Here is a 17,803-nt window from a genome sequence, read left to right on the forward strand (position 1 = left end):
TGCTGCTGCACACACTGTAAGGCTGGTTCCCCCTGTACAGGATAACTTACGGGATTAGTTGTGTGCAGTAAAGATGAACTTACTGTTGCAGTGCACATCTGATATTTTTAGTTTGTGGTGTTTTAGTGTCCAAAAATGGTGACAATATTTGAACCCTCCTACTTCTAAGTAGGATACAAACATTTAATAGTATAACACAATATGATGCCATTCATTATGCTTTGGTTGCATGTAGGTCAGACTTAAAGGGGATAAGGGGAAAACACCATACAAACTGAACTGCATCAGGCATGGGTTGGGTTTGAACATTATATAGTACAATCTTGATGGGTCAGGTTCAGATGGCACACTTTCAGGCATGGGTCAAGTTCCGAGAGAAATATGTGGCCTGATCCATGCTCTAATTGCAAGCTCAGTATGTTTCATTTCATCTGTGGTATTCAGACAAAAAAAGCAATTTAAAGACATCACTGTAGACTGTCAGAAACGGCGCGCGATACGGCCGAAAAGTGTTAGGTGAACTCATTAAATGGCCAGACGAGGAAGTAATGAACAAACCCGTCTCTTTAATAAGAGAACTAACGTAAACAAAAACCATACAAGACAAGGTGAAACACAAAACTCACAATCGGTATCAGTCCCAGGTCAGAGTCAGCAAAGACATACATCCAGGGGAATCCAAAACGCGTTGTCCAAAGATAAGTCAGTTAAGCCGATACACTGAAGCAGTCCGAAATAAGAGGGCAAGGCAGAACAGAATAATCCAAGGAAGCAGTCCGGGTCAGAAACACAAAAATACCAATACCAAAGAGAAAGTCAGAGCTGGGGTCTAGAACAATCTGGCAGCGTCCTGGTGGGAGGACGCTGCCTAAATAGAGGTGCAAACAATAACGAAACAGGTGAAACCAATGTGAGTGATGATGAACGTAAAAAGACCAAAACTAAGGTGAAACAAAAACAGGAAGTAACGTCAAAATAAAAGCCGGACAGGAAGCAGTGGAACCGAATCATGACAATTACTGATAATGTCTTATTAAGTTAAATGTATTTCACTTGATAACTATGCAGACCTGGAGTAAGTGTGCAACTTGACAAAGGCTGTTTTATGAAGGACTGAACACTGGCAGTCTAGCAATACCTGTCATCACAACAGGTTTTTTTCTATTTCATTAGTTTCTTTTGTGTTTTGTTTCCATTTTGTTTCTATTTAAGCAGGATTACAAGGTTTATAGGGTTGTTAAAGAAATGTTAGTTCATCCCTAAAGTTACCAATCATCACTTCTTTGGCACTTTTGCCATAGCAGAGATCAGCATATTGTGGCCTTTGGGCCAGATCAGTCCCTTTCCCTAAACTGTAGTAAATTTGACTTATTGGTATTCATCAAAACCTTTACGTAGGTGTGTTGTACAAATGCCCTGTACACACCTGCACTATAATGGCTGTCTGTTTCAAATAACCGGAGAAATCTAAGATGCATATAAATAATTCAAAAGCTGCCTGAAGTAAATATAAATTCCTCAAGAACACACAGAACATGAAACATGTCTTTCATATCAGCATGTGATATCAAGAGAATCGACTTGTTTAATCCAAATAGCTCCCAAATGATAATTAACCACTGTGGTGTCACTCATATCATCTGAGTCTATGTGGATTCATCTGAAAATACCAGGGAGATGTGTAGATGATAAACAAGTACAACCGCACCTCTATCAACACTACAGAAAACGAGAGCCCATTATGATGAAGAACAGCCCCAGGGGTATGGAAACAGCAGAAGACAAAGGAGTTACATGCGTCCAGGAGGCGATAATTAAAATGCTGTCAGGGTAGTTAACATTTGGAGTCAGTGTTCCAGAGAGTGTACAGCATGGCTCGCTGTCACACCTTCCCTGCTGAAAAGGTAATAGGGCCCACCATCTGTTGATCACAGTGGTATTTCTACTGCGAAACACAGGCTCAAGAAAAAGCCCATCAAAAAATGGGACAACTTTGTTTGGCTTACCTGTTTTCTATTCTGTTGGATGCAATGTGATTTTCACCAGTGCTATTTGTTATTGACATGTTTTATATTATCTTACACTCTTCATATAATTTTAAAACTATGACGAACGCTGACACTTATAGAGAAAGAATAAATTTGTTCACCTGTAGAATTTAGGAATATTATCACTATGCATGAGAAACTAGAGAATAATATTATTTATATATTGACTGATATTGACTCCTCATGAGTGAACTCGTCAAACCTAGAGAGAGCTGTAATTATTGTTGGGCGTGAGCAGATGTGAAGAGGGATAGTTACTGGAGGGTCTACCTTAGTGTTGGTCCACAGAGATGCCGGGAGGCTGATTAACAGATTTTTTTAGCAATTTTCAGCAACGATGATGTTACAGTTAAAGTGTAGCTTAGTGATTTGAGGTCAGTTGCGCAGACTGATTCCTGGACAACTACATGAAATGTATAGAGATTTTATGAAGCTCTGCACACATCAGTCATCTTTTACAGGAAGAGCACAAAGCATATTTATCCAATTGCCATAATTTCCTCAAAATTTGCATCAGGTTTTTTGAGTCATAACTCACCCCATCATATATACGTATGTATATAGTACATAGTCAGCAGCATACATAAATACATTTTATAATCAGTGTGATGCCAATAAATGTGTTGGAAGTCATTTCACCGTTCATTATCACTCTTCATAACCTGAGGTATTCTAGTGACTGCTGTCTGTACATAACATCTATGTGTACAGTATAAACAGGACCTGATAATTTTCATGGTGTCAAAATATTTGGCTTAACTTATAGCCTACAGTATAACTGCTTACTGAGACCATAGCGCCATTATATTTCCTGTTAACATCCCTAAAACATCATGGAAACTGTAGTTGCAAAACTTAGAGCATGATTATCCCCCAGATAGAGGTAAGATAAAGAATAATCACAGCAGTCATATACATTCCAGCTCACATGTACTTTTATAGTATTTATCAATAGCTCGTCATATTCTGAAAGTAACAGCATATACCAGCTAAGATGTGGTGACTCTGTGAAAAGCCTGCATTAAAAAAATAAAAAAGAGAACTAAACACTTCAGATCAGACCGACCAAACAACACATACTGTACACTGGAAGAGTTTCAGTATTTTAGGAACATTAGATACTGTACAACATATAGCACTGTATATGACATGCATTTGGCATGGACTGCAAATACTGGCGCATCCTATAATCAGATAATGTCACAATAAATGTAGGTTCTAGTAATTAGCAGCATGTAGGCTTGCAGATTTTGTTGACATTGTTGACCCTAATGGATAATTCTGGGTGTGATTTTGTTTTCCTGCCATTGCCTCTTCATGGTGGCTGCCTTTATTTATCCACATTTGTAATTAAACTTTAACGCTGAACTGGAGAAACATTACAGGGTTTTCCATTTAGTTAGAAACTACTTTCAGGTCATTATGGCACACTTGGGTACCTTCCATGTAATCTCCAATGAATAATGGGGGGGAATTCTAAGAACCACAAATAAGAATGAGAAGATAAATACAGACTGAGCTTGATCTGGCTTTTGACTGAGGAGAAGTCGTTGACTCTTCTCTGATCCTCACCCCAAATGTAATTTTCAGTGGGATTTGACCATTAACCCGATAACACAGATAGATGATGCTCTCCGAAGGTCATCCGTCAAACAAGGATGAGGGAGCACAGTGGTAAGCACTCTGCCAAGCATTTACATCTGTGCAACTGATTTATTTGCATATTTGGATCATTTTGCTAATGTTATACATTATTAAAATGTTCTATATTATTATTACAGATGCAAAAACAGTTCTTTAATTTAGTTAGAGTTAAAAGTTAAGCCTAAATACAGTGTTGGTTGACATACTGTAGGAAAGACATTTACTGGCATTCAGCCATACAGTAACTTGTTAATTAATCAAGCTCATTTGTAAAGTGATGTCGCGTCACATCAATGGCAAGTGGAACACTTTCTCTAAAACGTTCACACATTTAAAGTTCACACTCATAACTTGGCCTTCCCTGACCTTTACACTGGCTGTAAGCCTTCGGGCTAATTCACAGCCTGTTGAACACTTGAGAAAAAGGTCTGACCACTCTGGTTTGGTCTGGTCATCAGTCTGGGGATATTATCAGTATTATTTCAGTACTAACGATTATCTTTGGCTATTACCTGAGTTAGAGTTAAGATTATATTGAGCTTCGTGAGGTGAGTTCTTCTCACTGCTGTGGTTATCAGCTGTGATTTTCTGGGAACCTGTTGTTCAGAGCAGTTGCCCACAGCACTTAAGTGAAAACAAGCCAGCTCAGGTAGCTCAACTGTTAAGATTTACTGGATTAGCCATTTCAGTGGAAAGTCACCTCCTGAGTTCTCAGAATGGTTTCTGCTCCCTGTCAGGCAAAACCCTGTCAATAACTGAATTATACCCGGGGTACTTTAAGCGAGCCTTACAGAGACAGCGAGGGTCTGCAGAATGACTGGAATTTACAGCGTCATTCATTTAGAGCCTTCTTCCTCCAGGAGACCTGTAAATCCCACAGTGCTGCAGGAAGACAGCCTCTGGATCTGTCTGTCTAAGAGAAGACAGTGTCTTCAAACGTCTACATTTATCATAGTGCATATTAGATTTTTTCTGGAATAACCATGTTATTTGTCATATTTGACCCTCAGCTGAGACATAAAACCTTACCTGTGCAAGTTTATCTCAATGATACCTGGGCAGCAGTACACTGTAATTCATGTGGTTTATCTGTCTGGTTTTTGCCTGTACAGGCAGAGAACTCTGCTCTGTCGATGGAAAACGACAATCAGAGGAAGCAGTATGAACACTGTCTGGATGAGGTGAGTGTCAGTGTTCTCACACTTCCTTCAAGAACAAGCAGCTGTGTCATGTGAATCAAATTAAACTTTCCATTGTGAATTTTCATACAGAATTAACACATCTGCTAAGAAAGTTATCACACTGCTCAGTGGCTGTTATCACTTGTTATATGGGATATGGGTTAATAGGGCCCTACTTCACCATCTGGTCTGCTCAGTAGCTTGTATTCTGTGCTGGACCTTCATTAGCCCCTTTTACACTGGCCATTCGGTGCACACATGTTGTGCCTGTAGCCTACCTTTCGGTGTAAAAGGTAGGCTACAGTACCGGCATGGGGGTCAGTGTTGACACTCCAAAATACCTAAATGAGAGAAAGAAAACTTTATTTTGTCATCGTTTCACTGTGGTTATGTTCTAAAGCATGAACAGACACAGACACACCTCTGCACAACCCTGTGGGAAGGATTTTGTGTGCATGCAGCTGAGAAGCAAGCTTCATGTCTGTCCTGCTGTGTGCACCTTGTGTGTATGTAGCGCTGGCCTCAAACACACACCGACCTCAAGGAGGCTACTGTAATTCCAGAATTCTATTAATAAATATATCAAACAAAATTAGATAACGGGCCGTTTGTTTCATTTTCAAACTGGCCGTGAAGAACGTGATGATAAGCATCATGCCTCTAGTACTGGGATTACAGCAGCTGTGTCCTCCTTGGAGGAGGGTCAAGACGCCAGCAGTTTGCTGCGATCTCCGTGTAAAAGGGGCTATTGTCATGGTTACAAAAAGCACAGCGACATCTTGATTAGGTTCAGAGCCGGTGTCTGTCCGAGGTTTCTTCTGTTAAAAGAAAGAAACCTCCTACTGTCACCAAGTGCTTGCTCAAGGGGGATTTTCCTCTATAATACTAATAATAATAGGAGGGTCTAACCCTGTGTGAACTTAACACACCTAAAAGCTCATCATGCTCATCATGACAAACTGAATTAAAAATGAGAAGAATTACCGCACACTGAAAGCTTATGTGATATATTTAGAAAGTGAAGCCAATGTTTTGACCCACCGGTCTTTTTTCTGAGGTCATTTTTTCTCATTTTTGATTCAGTTTGACCACCTACCGTGTAATTATTCAACAGAAATCAAAACTAAATGATTATCACTAGGATTTAGACATCAACAATATGCTGCCTACTCATATCGGTATCAGACTCTGTATAAACAGTTTGATAGTTCTGACCTTCTTGCTGAGAGTTAAGTCAAACACCTTCCCACTGTTTTCAGACTTTATGCTATGTTGAGTGTTTTACCCACAGTAATGAGGGCATGTGGTGAGCAGGAGGTCGCAGGAAGCCGCTTGCTTGGCTTTATGCAAAACATCTAAAGCTCATAACTACATTTTTACCTAGTTTAGTATAGTTTACAGAAACTGAAGTGTAATTCTGGTCTTTATGCAGGATTCTGTGCCACTGTATGTGTACTTGACAATCATAAAAATTAAACACGATGTAACGTGTTAATTAGAGTTGTTGGTAACCATTTCTTCCCACTTTAAACAGAGCAAGGCTAGCCCTTTGTTTCATTTTCAAACTGGCCGTGAAGAACGTGATGATAAGCATCATGCCTCTAGTAGCCCTCGCATCTCTAAATGAAGCGAGTGGACAGCAGAGCCCTGGGTGATGTGAGAATCAGAGCACCATCACTCAGGAAGACTGACTCCTCCTGCATGGAGAGTGTCTGGCTACCTGCGCTCCCTCTTTTTTCTTCCTGACAACACTTTGATTGTCTCTCCCTGCATCTCTTTTCCTGTTTTCTCTATCTCACTCCACCCAGCAAAACAGCTCCACTTTATTAGTTTTTAAGCAGGCTTCACTAATGGGCTTGTTACCATGGAGATTGCTGCCCATGAGAATTTATCATATTCTGGTTGAGGACAGAAATGTCAGAGTTTCTGCTGCTTTTCAGTCTTATTATGTGCATGAATCTTTTTTAGGAAACACATTCAGAGGCTTTCCTGTCATGGTCTGAGTGAGCTGAGGCAAGTCATTTGATAGACAGATGAAAGCAGTGAAAGGAATTCATTTTGGGTCACACAAAGGTGGAAATAAAGTTTTTAATCCAGTGTCAAGATATATTGCATTCTTAGGCTCAGGAAATCAAGCAGATTCAGATTCCAGATTGTGATGTTTTATAGGAATAAAACTAGGAACTTTTTCTCTAAAAATGTACACAAAAGAAACGTTTTACTGGTCTTTTCCTAATTATACAGCGGAAGCTAAACAGGGAACTTAAAGGAAACATCCTCTTAAAAAGACATTTGTTAAGATTTTTTTTCCAGTTGTATTTTGGTTCATTTATGTGCTGTGGACAACATTAGATTTAGTAACTGCAGGCGAGTGATGCAACATGCTGTCAATTTGTCCACACAGTGTCTTACATGCCTCTGAATTCTCTCCGATGCTTTGTACTGGCTGATTTTCATTAATAATAATAATAATAATAATACTTTATTTATATAGCAACCCGCAAAAGGAGCACAAAGTGCTTCACAGAAACACATAAAAAAAACATAACTAGCATAGCAGACGTTAAAAACAACAAGAAAAGGACATATCGACAAGATGGATGATAAAACAGCAGCAAAGGAGATGTCTGGATTAGTTGTTAAAGGCCTGTCTAAAAAGGTGTGTTTTTAGAGTTGCCTTAAAAGGGGCCAACTCAGTTATGAACCGTATTTCTAAAGTTCCACAGCCTAGGGCCATAACTGCTAAAAGAGTGATCACCCCATTTTTTGTAACGAGAGTGGGGGGTGACTAGAGATAGGTGGTCTGCAGAGCGTAGGGGTCTATAGGGAGAGTAGACAGACACAAGCTCCGAAAGATATGAGCGGGCGAGGCCATTAATAAATTTAAAAACAAATAAGAACACTTTAAAATCTATTCTAAATTTCGCTGGAAGCCAGTGCAACGAGAAGAGAACAGGCGTGATGTGAGCATACCAAGGAGTACATGACAGGAGCCGAGCTGCAGCATTCTGTACAAGTTGTAGCTTGCGAAGGAGGGATTTCAAGATACCAACATAAAGGGCATTGCAGTAGTCAAGTCTGGATGTAATAAAAGCGTGAATTGCTTTTTCTAAGTCTACATGAGACAAGAAGGGCTTCACTTTTGCTAGCATCCTCAAATGAAAGAAGCTGGTTTTAACTATGGAGCGGATCTGTTTATCAAAGTTAAAACTGCTGTCAAATATTACTCCAAGGTTTTTAACAGTGTCAGTGACTGAAGGGGTCAGGGCACCTAGCTTGGGTCTCAGGGTGGCCACTGAAAGCGATCTACTCGGTCTTGCTCTCATTTAGCTGGAGAAAGTTTTGAGCGAGCCAGAGTTTGACGTCATGGATACAGTTAAAAAGGGGAACGAGAGCATTGGAGTCACATTGGGTCAGGGGCATATAGATCTGGACATCGTCTGGATAAAAATGAAAGTCTCTCTGCATTTCAAAGCTTCACACAAAGTTTCAAATAATGACCAGACTCATAATAAATGTTTAAGATATTTTTACTCTCTCGTTTCTGCTCTCTGTCTATTCAAGGTGGCTAACCAGGTGGTCCAGGCCCTCCTCACACAGAAGGTTTGTCAATGTCACACACTGCTGAAGCACTCGTAACCCAGTCAGCCGTTAGATTCACAGAAGTGGCTGTTGTAATGACGAGTAGCTGGATGCCACTAACAAAAAAATAATGCTTCCTGTTGTGTTGACATAATCCAGACCAGGTTTTAGAGCATGTGTATCTTGCATGGAAACAGAATTGTGGCCTGTAGCAGTAAAATGAATGTTTGATGCACGTACTGTATGTGAAATATACTATCAGTGGCAGTTATCTGTCCATTTGTTCCCTCTCTGGGGGCTTCTAGGACCTGAAAGAGGAATGTGTGAAGCTACGGACTCGTGTGTTTGACTTGGAGCAGCAAAATCGCATACTGAGTGCACTGTTTCAACAACGTGTCAAAATGTCCACACTTCCTGTCTCCCAGGTAGGAGTACGTGGCATGATGGATACAAACGGACACTGACACATCTATCCTGCTTCAAGGCTGTTTATGTTTTACTTTAAAGAAGAAACAGAAATCTGTCCCAGATACAGTCCCATTTAAATTGTTAGGATGTCCACTTTCACAGTCAAATTTAGAAAGAGAAACGGGTTCGTTTGGGTATTATTTTTAAATAGTGCACCTAGTGTCAGCGAGTCCACCACAGGTCATTAAACAAGCATTGCCAGTTCTTGCCACTTTCATCTTTTATGCTAATCATGTCAGAGTTAGCCTAATAGTGAACATCACCTCGTGATGTTCACTATTGGGGGGGGGCATTGTTGGTAACGCTGCCTAAAGATTGAATTACTAATTAATTCTAATTCTAATTAATTGTATCACTGTAACCATGATAATAAAGGCCTACTGAGTGGGGCCCTTCTAACCCACATCTGTGGACCTGATATCAACTGAGAACAGCCATTGCAAGGCATGATAACGTTGGAAATGGATGTGGACATTTGGTTTCTCATTATCTGCTGCCTGAAACTTGCAACAAAATCTTAGGGGCAGTCATTCCTCATGACAACAAAAGCCCTGAAAAGGGGTTTTGGTGTCACATGCAGTGTGTCACTCAGACAACGATGGGCAATGTCAAGAAGTTCAGTAAATACTGACAAGACTTGGGGCAAGGAGACTGTTTAGGACAGCAGAGGTAAGAACAATCAGCATACAAGGAAGTCATGGTAACTTGTAATGCTGCTGTCACTGTTGTCAATTTATTGTTTACCATTTTGCTGATGCTCATGTATTCTTTAAATTTGAATGTCCTGGCATTCAACAGGGCATTGAAAACTAACAGTTCTGCGTTCTTTCCACTTCTCTTTATTTCAACAGCAACAATATTTGAACAGTATGATGTTCTTTTAACCTTTCCTCTTTTGATCCACTGGTTGGATAATTCTTTCTTTACAGTATATTCTGAGTATTTTGAGGTTTGTTAATGTAACCTTACCTTACTGATGGGCTTGGTTTGCTGCTTTGATCAGTGTCCTACAATAATACGGCAGCACTGCACTGATGGGTAAACACTGAATAAACACACTAATCATATCTATTTAGACCTGAAGCCTGTTCAAAATGAGAACTACAAGCTGGGTAATACCTTCTAGCCATTCATAGTATTTGTAGATTTGTTTTGGAGAGGAGAGTTAATTTTTCTTAAATGTCAAGTATTACAAAACACAACCAAACAAACACACACACACAAAGCAGACAAACAAAACTTGCTCAGCTGCTTCCAGTTTTCTGCAGATCCATACAATTGAGATTTGTTGCAACAGACTGAAACATGTCTCTTCTGGGGATACGTACTGTACCTAAAGTCAGCTGACCAACTCTACCGTGATGGATGATACTATAGATGGACAGATGGTTGGTTTCATACTTAGCTGAATATTGGGAAAATATACACTGTGTGCACAATTATTAGGCAAGTGAGTATTTTGACCATATCATCATTTTATCCATAATTTCCAACTCCAAGCAGTATAAACTTGAACGCTTATTGGACTTAATGCATATCAGGTGATGTGTTTTAGTGTAACGAGGGAGGGTGTGGCCTAAGGAGATCAACACCCTATATCAAGGTGTGCATAATTATTAGGCAGAATGTTCTCCTCTGGAAAAATGGGCCAAAAAAGAGATTTAACTGACTGAAAAGTCAAAAATTGTAAAAAGTCTTTCACAGGGATGCAGCACTCTTGAAATATCTAAGATATTGGGGCGTGATCACAGAACCATCAAACATTTTATAGCAAATAGTCACCAGGGTCGCCAGAAACGTGTTGAGAAGAAAAGAAGCAAATTAACCACCAGAGATTTGAGAAGAATCAAATACGAAGCTACCAGGAACCCATTATCCTCCAGTGCTGCCATATTCCACAACTGCAACCTACCTGGAGTGTCAAGAAGTACAAGGTGTTCAGTTCTCAGAGACATGGCCAAGGTAAGAAAGGCTGAAACCCGACCACCTCTGAACAAGACACATAAGTTGAAACGTCAAGAATGGGCCAAGAAATATCTGAAGACAGATTTTTCAAAGGTTTTGTGGACTGATGAGATGAGAGTGACTCTTGACGGACCAGATGGATGGGCCCGTGGTTGGATCAGTAACGGACACAGAGCTCCACTTCGACTCAGACGCCAGCAAGGTGGAGGTGGGGTACTGGTAAGGGCTGGTATTATTAAAGATGAGCTAGTTGGACCTTTTCGGGTTGAAAATGGACTCAAAATCAACTCTCAGACCTACTGCCAATTTTTAGAAGACACTTTCTTCAAGCAGTGGTACAGGAAAAAGTCTGCATCTTTCAAGAAGACTTTGATTTTTATGCAAGACAACGCTCCATCACATGCATCAAAGTACTCCACTGCGTGGCTGGCCAGTAAAGGCCTTAAAGATGAAAAACTAATGACATGGCCCCCTTCTTCACCTGACCTAAACCCTATTGAGAACCTTTAGGCCCTTCTTAAGCAGGAAATTTACAGTGAAGGTAAACAGTACACCTCTCTGAACAGTCTCTGGGAGGCTGTGGTTGCGGCTGCACAAAAAGTTGATTCTGACCAGATCAAAAAACTGACTATGACTCTGTGAATGGAAGGCTTGTGACTGTTATCGAAAAGAAGGGTGGCTATATTGGTCACTGAGGTTTTCTGTTTGGAATTTCAGAACTGTTTATTTGTAAATTATGAGTTTGTTTATTATTCTCACTTTAACAGGTGAAAATAAATAAGTGAGATGGGAAAATCTTTGTTTTTTATTTAGTTGCATGATAATTCTGCACACTAATAGTTGCCTAATAATGGTGTACATGTAGATATTCTCTTAAGAAAGCCAAAACTTCACTTTTACTACTTAAATGTTCAGGTTTGAGGGTTTGTTAACATTTTGGATTGACCAAGAGCATTGTAGTTGTGCAATAACAAAATTAATCCTCAAAAATACAACTTGCCTAATAATTGTGCACACAGTGTAAAACCCTGAGATGAGTTTGTTAGCACCTCTGTTTAGCTCTGCATTCATAAAGGTACAAGCTGTAATTGACAGAAACGTTGGTTTGTTGAACAGCAAGGAGGATCTCTCGCTGTCATTATACCAGTGGGAATCACACATGCTTGCTGAAGCCAATTACAAGCCACAACACACAAAAGCATGTGCTGTGATATTGAGTAGCCACAGCTTTGCAAATATTGGTGCAGTGTGCTACTTGTTCTCATGCTTTCATCATTTCTGGTAAGTTGCAGGGACCTAATCCCCAGTAGCAATTCCAGTGTCAGTATACTATAATTTTTTGTTTTTGAGCCTTCGGTTTGTTCCTGACACAAAGCCAGTCACTCAGTTGTTTTCAGACATTTATCTTTTTTCAGGGCAAGGTGGCACCTCAGGAAATTGAGAAAATATTCTTAGATTTGAATGTGTGTTATATTTTGTGGTTTACTTTGCTTATTACAACACCAAAACCCTGTAATGTGAAAACAAAACACATACAGTAGACAAGGGTATCTCTGCAGGATATTCATCTATCCAGACATTCTCAGATATAATGTGTGGAGTGGGTCCCATTTTCATGATTCTATCTTTAGAAAACAAAGTCCAGTCCTTTCATTCTATGACTGGAAGCCTTGTTTTACTGTAAATGGTATTTTTGAGTGTGAAACACTGTATGTGGATACTGTAAATTACTAGCAGGCAAATGCTACTGTTTAGTATCAGTGTTTCCATCAATGCAGCTTTGCAGTGGTTTGGTTTTGGTTTATGCACATTTCACACAGTTTCGGCTATAAAAAAAGAAAAAGTAGAAACACTGGGGAAAAAGTAAATATGGGTGCAATGCAACAAGACTTGGCAAATAATTCATGACATACATTCAGTGAAGCTTCTGCTCCACTGGAGAGACTGAACACGGTGGCGCGGCAGCATTATATCTGTGCTTCTTGTGCAATGATAGGCAGGCTGTAGCCTTCCTCAAATGTTCACGAAACAAACAGCAGCCATATTTTCATTGTATTTTCTACTTGGTTTTATATTATTTGAGGCTTGACTGGTTTTGGACTTTTTAATTACATGTCATCTTGTTGTGCCCGTTTCCTCTGCAGTGGTTTAAGAGCATGTGACAGGAGAACTAACACCACCAACTGCTTATCTCTTACTCATAATAAATAGGACTGGGTTTAACCTGCTGCACTTCCTTCTAAGAGGGCTCCCTGGTGTCAAACTCTACCAAAAGGAGGTGGTACATCCTGGCTGCATGCTCGTCAAACTGGCCCAGCTCTCTGTGTTGGTTTGCTGCAGGCCACTTGATCAGATGCTGCCAAGTTAGTCTGCTAGTTGTAAGGGGGCTAAGCGCTTGGAGGTTCTGGGCTCTGTGGTGTGACTCTGGGCCACCTGCATATCAGCAGGCAAGGATCCTGTATGCTGTGCTGTGCTGTCATGCACCATGCATTTCATTCAGGCGTGATGGATTTTAGGGCCAGGCTTGTTCTTGCACACCTTTCCACAAATGCATCATTCATAAGTCATTGTTGACTCCGAGTCTAATAAAATCCCCCTCTTTCTTGCAGAGAGTCCTAATCATTATGCAGAAGATAAGTTAGAAGTTTCTTTGTTTGTAAAAGTGTGGACTGTCGGAGTTCTCCACATGATTCCTCTTCTCTGACAAATTTAAGCCCTGTATTCAGGAAGCAAGATCAAAGATTTGAAGTTAACAACAAAAAACAAACACAAAAAACTGAAGAAACTCTACAAATACTGCAGAAATACCTTTTTCCAGCATGGAAGTCATCAGAAGAATTCCCATATCAGGCCGTTGAGCATGCTGCGAGCCTAGCAGAGCAGGCGATGCCATCCGTCATCTTTACCCTTTTTTGTAAAGGTCAAACTTGCAGAAGAGGGATTCTGTCTTTGTAGGAGAATTATATGTACTACCGAGGAGATTCTCAGCTGCCTCTGCTGGGAAAAAGTAATGTAGATGGTGACATTTTTCCTGAGAACCTGATTAAACTAAGCCTCATTGTTAATTTACTGTTGAATTAATATTTTCTATTGCTTGTCTGGTTGTTTGCATAAAGAGTGTGTTCATTCAACAATGTTAGATTAATATGAGAATTGAAATGACCATTTACTGGAAAATATACCAAATATGAAGCATATCACAGAGTTTAATATTTGTGGTCATGTTTTGTGTATTTTTTCAGATGCAGGTGTTTTGACACTACTTGCTTACTTTCAAATCATAGGGGAATCATTCGATTCAGGGCTGACACCAAAATATTGCTTCATTAATTTCCTAATGGAACTTATTATATCACTTTTCAGAAAGGTCTGAGTCTGTTTTTCCACTCCTCTTCCAAACCTTTCATCTGAGTTTTCTCTGATTAAATGCTCTCTCTTCTGATTTAATAATAAGAAAAATACTTAACTGATCATTCTCAAGCTGGAAAATAGGCTTTAATGTTGGTGATGATGAAGAATCCCAGATCTTACTGATCTTACTTTTACTACCTAAAATGACGTCTAGATGATTTCTTCTGTGTTTTTGTTTTTCTGCGACCTGGAGGACAGAGAATTTGCACAAACTTAAATACTGTACTTAAGTAAATGTGTTTATTTGAGCAGGGGTGCAATGGCAATTCATTTTCATTGAACTATGACGCCAGCTGCACTGACCTTTATGGAGCAGTGACTGTTGACCGCAGCTGGAATGCACAAAAAAAAACAAACCAAAGTGATGAGGAGAAGAAAATGTCAGGGGTTTTGTTATCCACACTTGTGTATCCACTTGCCAGATAACACAGAGCTAATTATGTATGAATTACTGAATTCAAATTGTTTTCACCATTAGTTATGTTTGTTAGGTTCCTAATCTCTGTGACAGAACACCTGGTCCCAGTCAGGCCGACTGACTCTGAACCAGCTTACTGAAAGGCTGCTCCTGACACACAAAGGATAACAAAAGAGGATGACTACAACTATTTCAGTTTTATTCTAGGCTAATTGTTTCCAGGCTGCGTGTTTTACTGAGGGAATGTATAAAAAAATTAGAGGTGAGTGAGCACAAATAGAAGGTGCATGAATAAGGGAAGCATGTTCAGAGCCACCTGCTGTTTCAGCCACTTGATTCTATGAAAACCATTCAATATTGTAATCAAAGCATCTTAGACAAGTCACTGAACTACAATATCTAATGTTCTAATCAATGTTGTTGTTCAAGTTGCCAAAGTATCAACAGTAGGTTATTGAATGCATTTTAAAACAACACTTGATTCCTTGATTATATTAGACTAGGCTAGCCTTAGCAGTTTTGTCCTGCTCTTTGTTCGATTTGGAGACGTTTATACTCCAGCAAGCCAGGCCACTTTCTCCAGATAGCATTTGCCAAACATGTTGTTTTGTCCTCATCTTAAAAGCCTTTTCTTTTGTGATGACAAAACCTAAAACATTATGATTTTGATTTTATTTATATATCCAAATGTGTTTGCTCCTTTAAAGTGCTTTAAATGACATTTGATATTACGTCTCTGTGAAGTCATACAACAAAGTCACATTGATTTGCCTTTTTGCATTGTCTGTTTTTGTCTGGACACACAGGTACAAGTCCAACACAAACAACAGCTTTCAAGTTGATCTGGAAATCAGTGCGCTCACTGATCCCCACTGACTGTTTTGAAGTCATTCAGCCATTCAAGAGCTAAATCATCTTTTCTTAACCATGTTTCCCTGTTTGCAGATATAAGCTTTATACACTGTTATCATTTATTGCCACATGTTTATTCTAAAACCATGCTTAGATACAAATGAATAATGTCAGTAACACGTAGTCTGGATCAGCACACCTCACTGTGCAGAGCTACTAGCTGGTGCGCTCAGCATGTTTTCCACCATTTCCCTCCTGTTTCCCTTCTCTTCACTGACACCAAAGTGAAAAGCAGTGCATCTGGTTTGAGCCCAGCCCAGCAGGCAAAACAGCAAGGACAGAGGGCAGAGTAGACGGTGCAGACAGCACTGTATAGATGAGAAGGAATTGTTAACAACCAGGGGGTGGATGAGGTGGTAGTTGGTGCGTGTCATAATGAATGAGATAGGAGCAGTGACGATGGCGACTAGTGGAGAAACTTGTGGTCACAGAAGCGACTGAGTGAGTGTAACCTTGCTTTGGGCGGCTCACGGGGATGCATCACTGAATTATGATGAGACGGTGGAATTTAAAGCGAACTCCAGAGTCCATTGCCCTTGTGTCTGAACCAGGAGCCTGGTTCGGTGGAAGTTAATCTGAAAATAGCTTAATAACAAATGACCACTTCCATATCCTGGACAGGTCATGAGTTCACACTTTCTTCCTCCAGACTTTAAGTAATAAATGAAAGATGTGTGGCATTCACTGAAGGTTTCTAAAACACTGCATTACCCCTGGTATTTTGAGTAATACAAAAATTAACAAGTAAATCAGGCAATATTCTATGATTTTGTAACTGCCACCAAATTTTATTAAAAGCCCCAAATCATCAGCGATTGTATCCTGCTTATAAACATTGTGTGTGAACCCTAAATCTAGTACAGTTTTTGTTACTTAATGTGCTATTTAATATCAGAGAAGTACATACTTTGATTACTCAGCAGAATTGTTTCACACAATTATTTGATCGCTAAAAGAAATTATATAATTTAATTAAGTGGGTAAAGTGTGCAGGGGGGTTATGTCTAATTAAAATTCACTATACCTTTCCAAAATCCGGCACTAAAATGTATGGAGCCATATATACTGTGCGGTGCCTGGGATAAGAGCATAAGCTGCAGACCCCCCAGTTGACAAGCAACATACGGTATTATTTTGACTGAGAAGGAAGGATGGCTGTAGGAGCACTATGATTCTTTACACAGGTTTGTAGGCCTCTTTATGTGCAGTGTATCTGAGACCATCATTAGCAGATAAGATTCATCCCTTGAAGCTGCAGTATGTTGTAATTATTAAAAATATTCCACCAATTTACCTTTTTTATAGATGCCATACTTTGATTTCTGCTACTACATTTCCTTTTAGCTTCGACATGGATGAACTTTGAATTAAAAAAAGCTTTTAACTCTAAAAACTAAATGGCAATAGCAGAAAATTTGCAAAGATGTCAGTATTAAACTGTCTTCAAAAATGTGACTCATTATTTACTGTGATGAAAGTATCTTGCAATACAAATACAAATTTGACAGGTTTATGTACTGTATACATAGCCAGAGAATTTATTTTTGCCAACCTTGAGATAATGATTCTCTTTCAAAAGGCCATTAGCAAATTTTTCACAGGAGAAGTATCAGAATATGGCTTTAGTGTTGTTACAGTCAAAGAGACAGAATCTTTTTTTGCCCTATAAAATTGTTCTCAGAATTTTATAGAACAGAAATTAAATATTAAAAAAAGTCATTTTACAGAGTGAAAAACACTACATTTATGTCAAGCAGAAAAAAATCGACACCCCTCAAATTAGCTTTAAACACAGCACCGCTCTGATCAAGGGCTTTGTTAAACTGAATCACCCGTGTCAAATCTCAGATAGCCCTCGACAGGCTGGCCGTAATTAGTTCCAAGATGATTGTGTAGGCCCACAGGGTGTCACTGTGGGCTGGTATATGCTTGAATAGCAAGGTACGCGAAAAAGCCCATGTTAGTGAGTTGTTGAAGCAGTGTTCCGAATGGATGTTCAAATAAAACCCTTCACGAAGTCACAAATGAAAGTCTCTGTGAGCTTCATGACACCATGTAAAAACTGTCAAATGTGGCACATTGCTTCTGAAATAAAGGCTAGCATGAATAATCAAATAATAGGTGAATATCACTGAATGGACCAAATCACTTTAGTCCCCAAGTCCCATATGCAA

The 17,803-nt window shown here is 39.5% G+C and overlaps 1 protein-coding gene across 7 annotated transcripts in view; it reads left to right on the plus strand.

The window, feature by feature from the left end:
- LOC109963757 (nck-associated protein 5-like) overlaps positions 1 to 17,803 on the plus strand; it is a 68,460-nt gene that overhangs the window by 33,773 nt on the left and 16,884 nt on the right. For 6 of the 7 annotated variants that reach the window (XM_020606552.1, XM_020606553.1, XM_020606546.1 and 3 more), the window contains 3 exons: positions 4,805 to 4,873; positions 8,438 to 8,476; positions 8,761 to 8,880. In XM_020606552.1, coding sequence (XP_020462208.1) covers positions 4,805 to 4,873; positions 8,438 to 8,476; positions 8,761 to 8,880 — 228 coding nt within the window. The remainder of the gene's footprint in view (positions 1 to 4,804; positions 4,874 to 8,437; positions 8,477 to 8,760; positions 8,881 to 17,803) is intronic. The other variant, XM_020606551.1, reaches the window with a different exon arrangement.

The sequence above is a fragment of the Monopterus albus genome, unplaced genomic scaffold, assembly GCF_001952655.1.
Source record: "Monopterus albus unplaced genomic scaffold, M_albus_1.0 scaffold79.1, whole genome shotgun sequence".
NCBI lineage: Eukaryota > Metazoa > Chordata > Actinopteri > Synbranchiformes > Synbranchidae > Monopterus > Monopterus albus.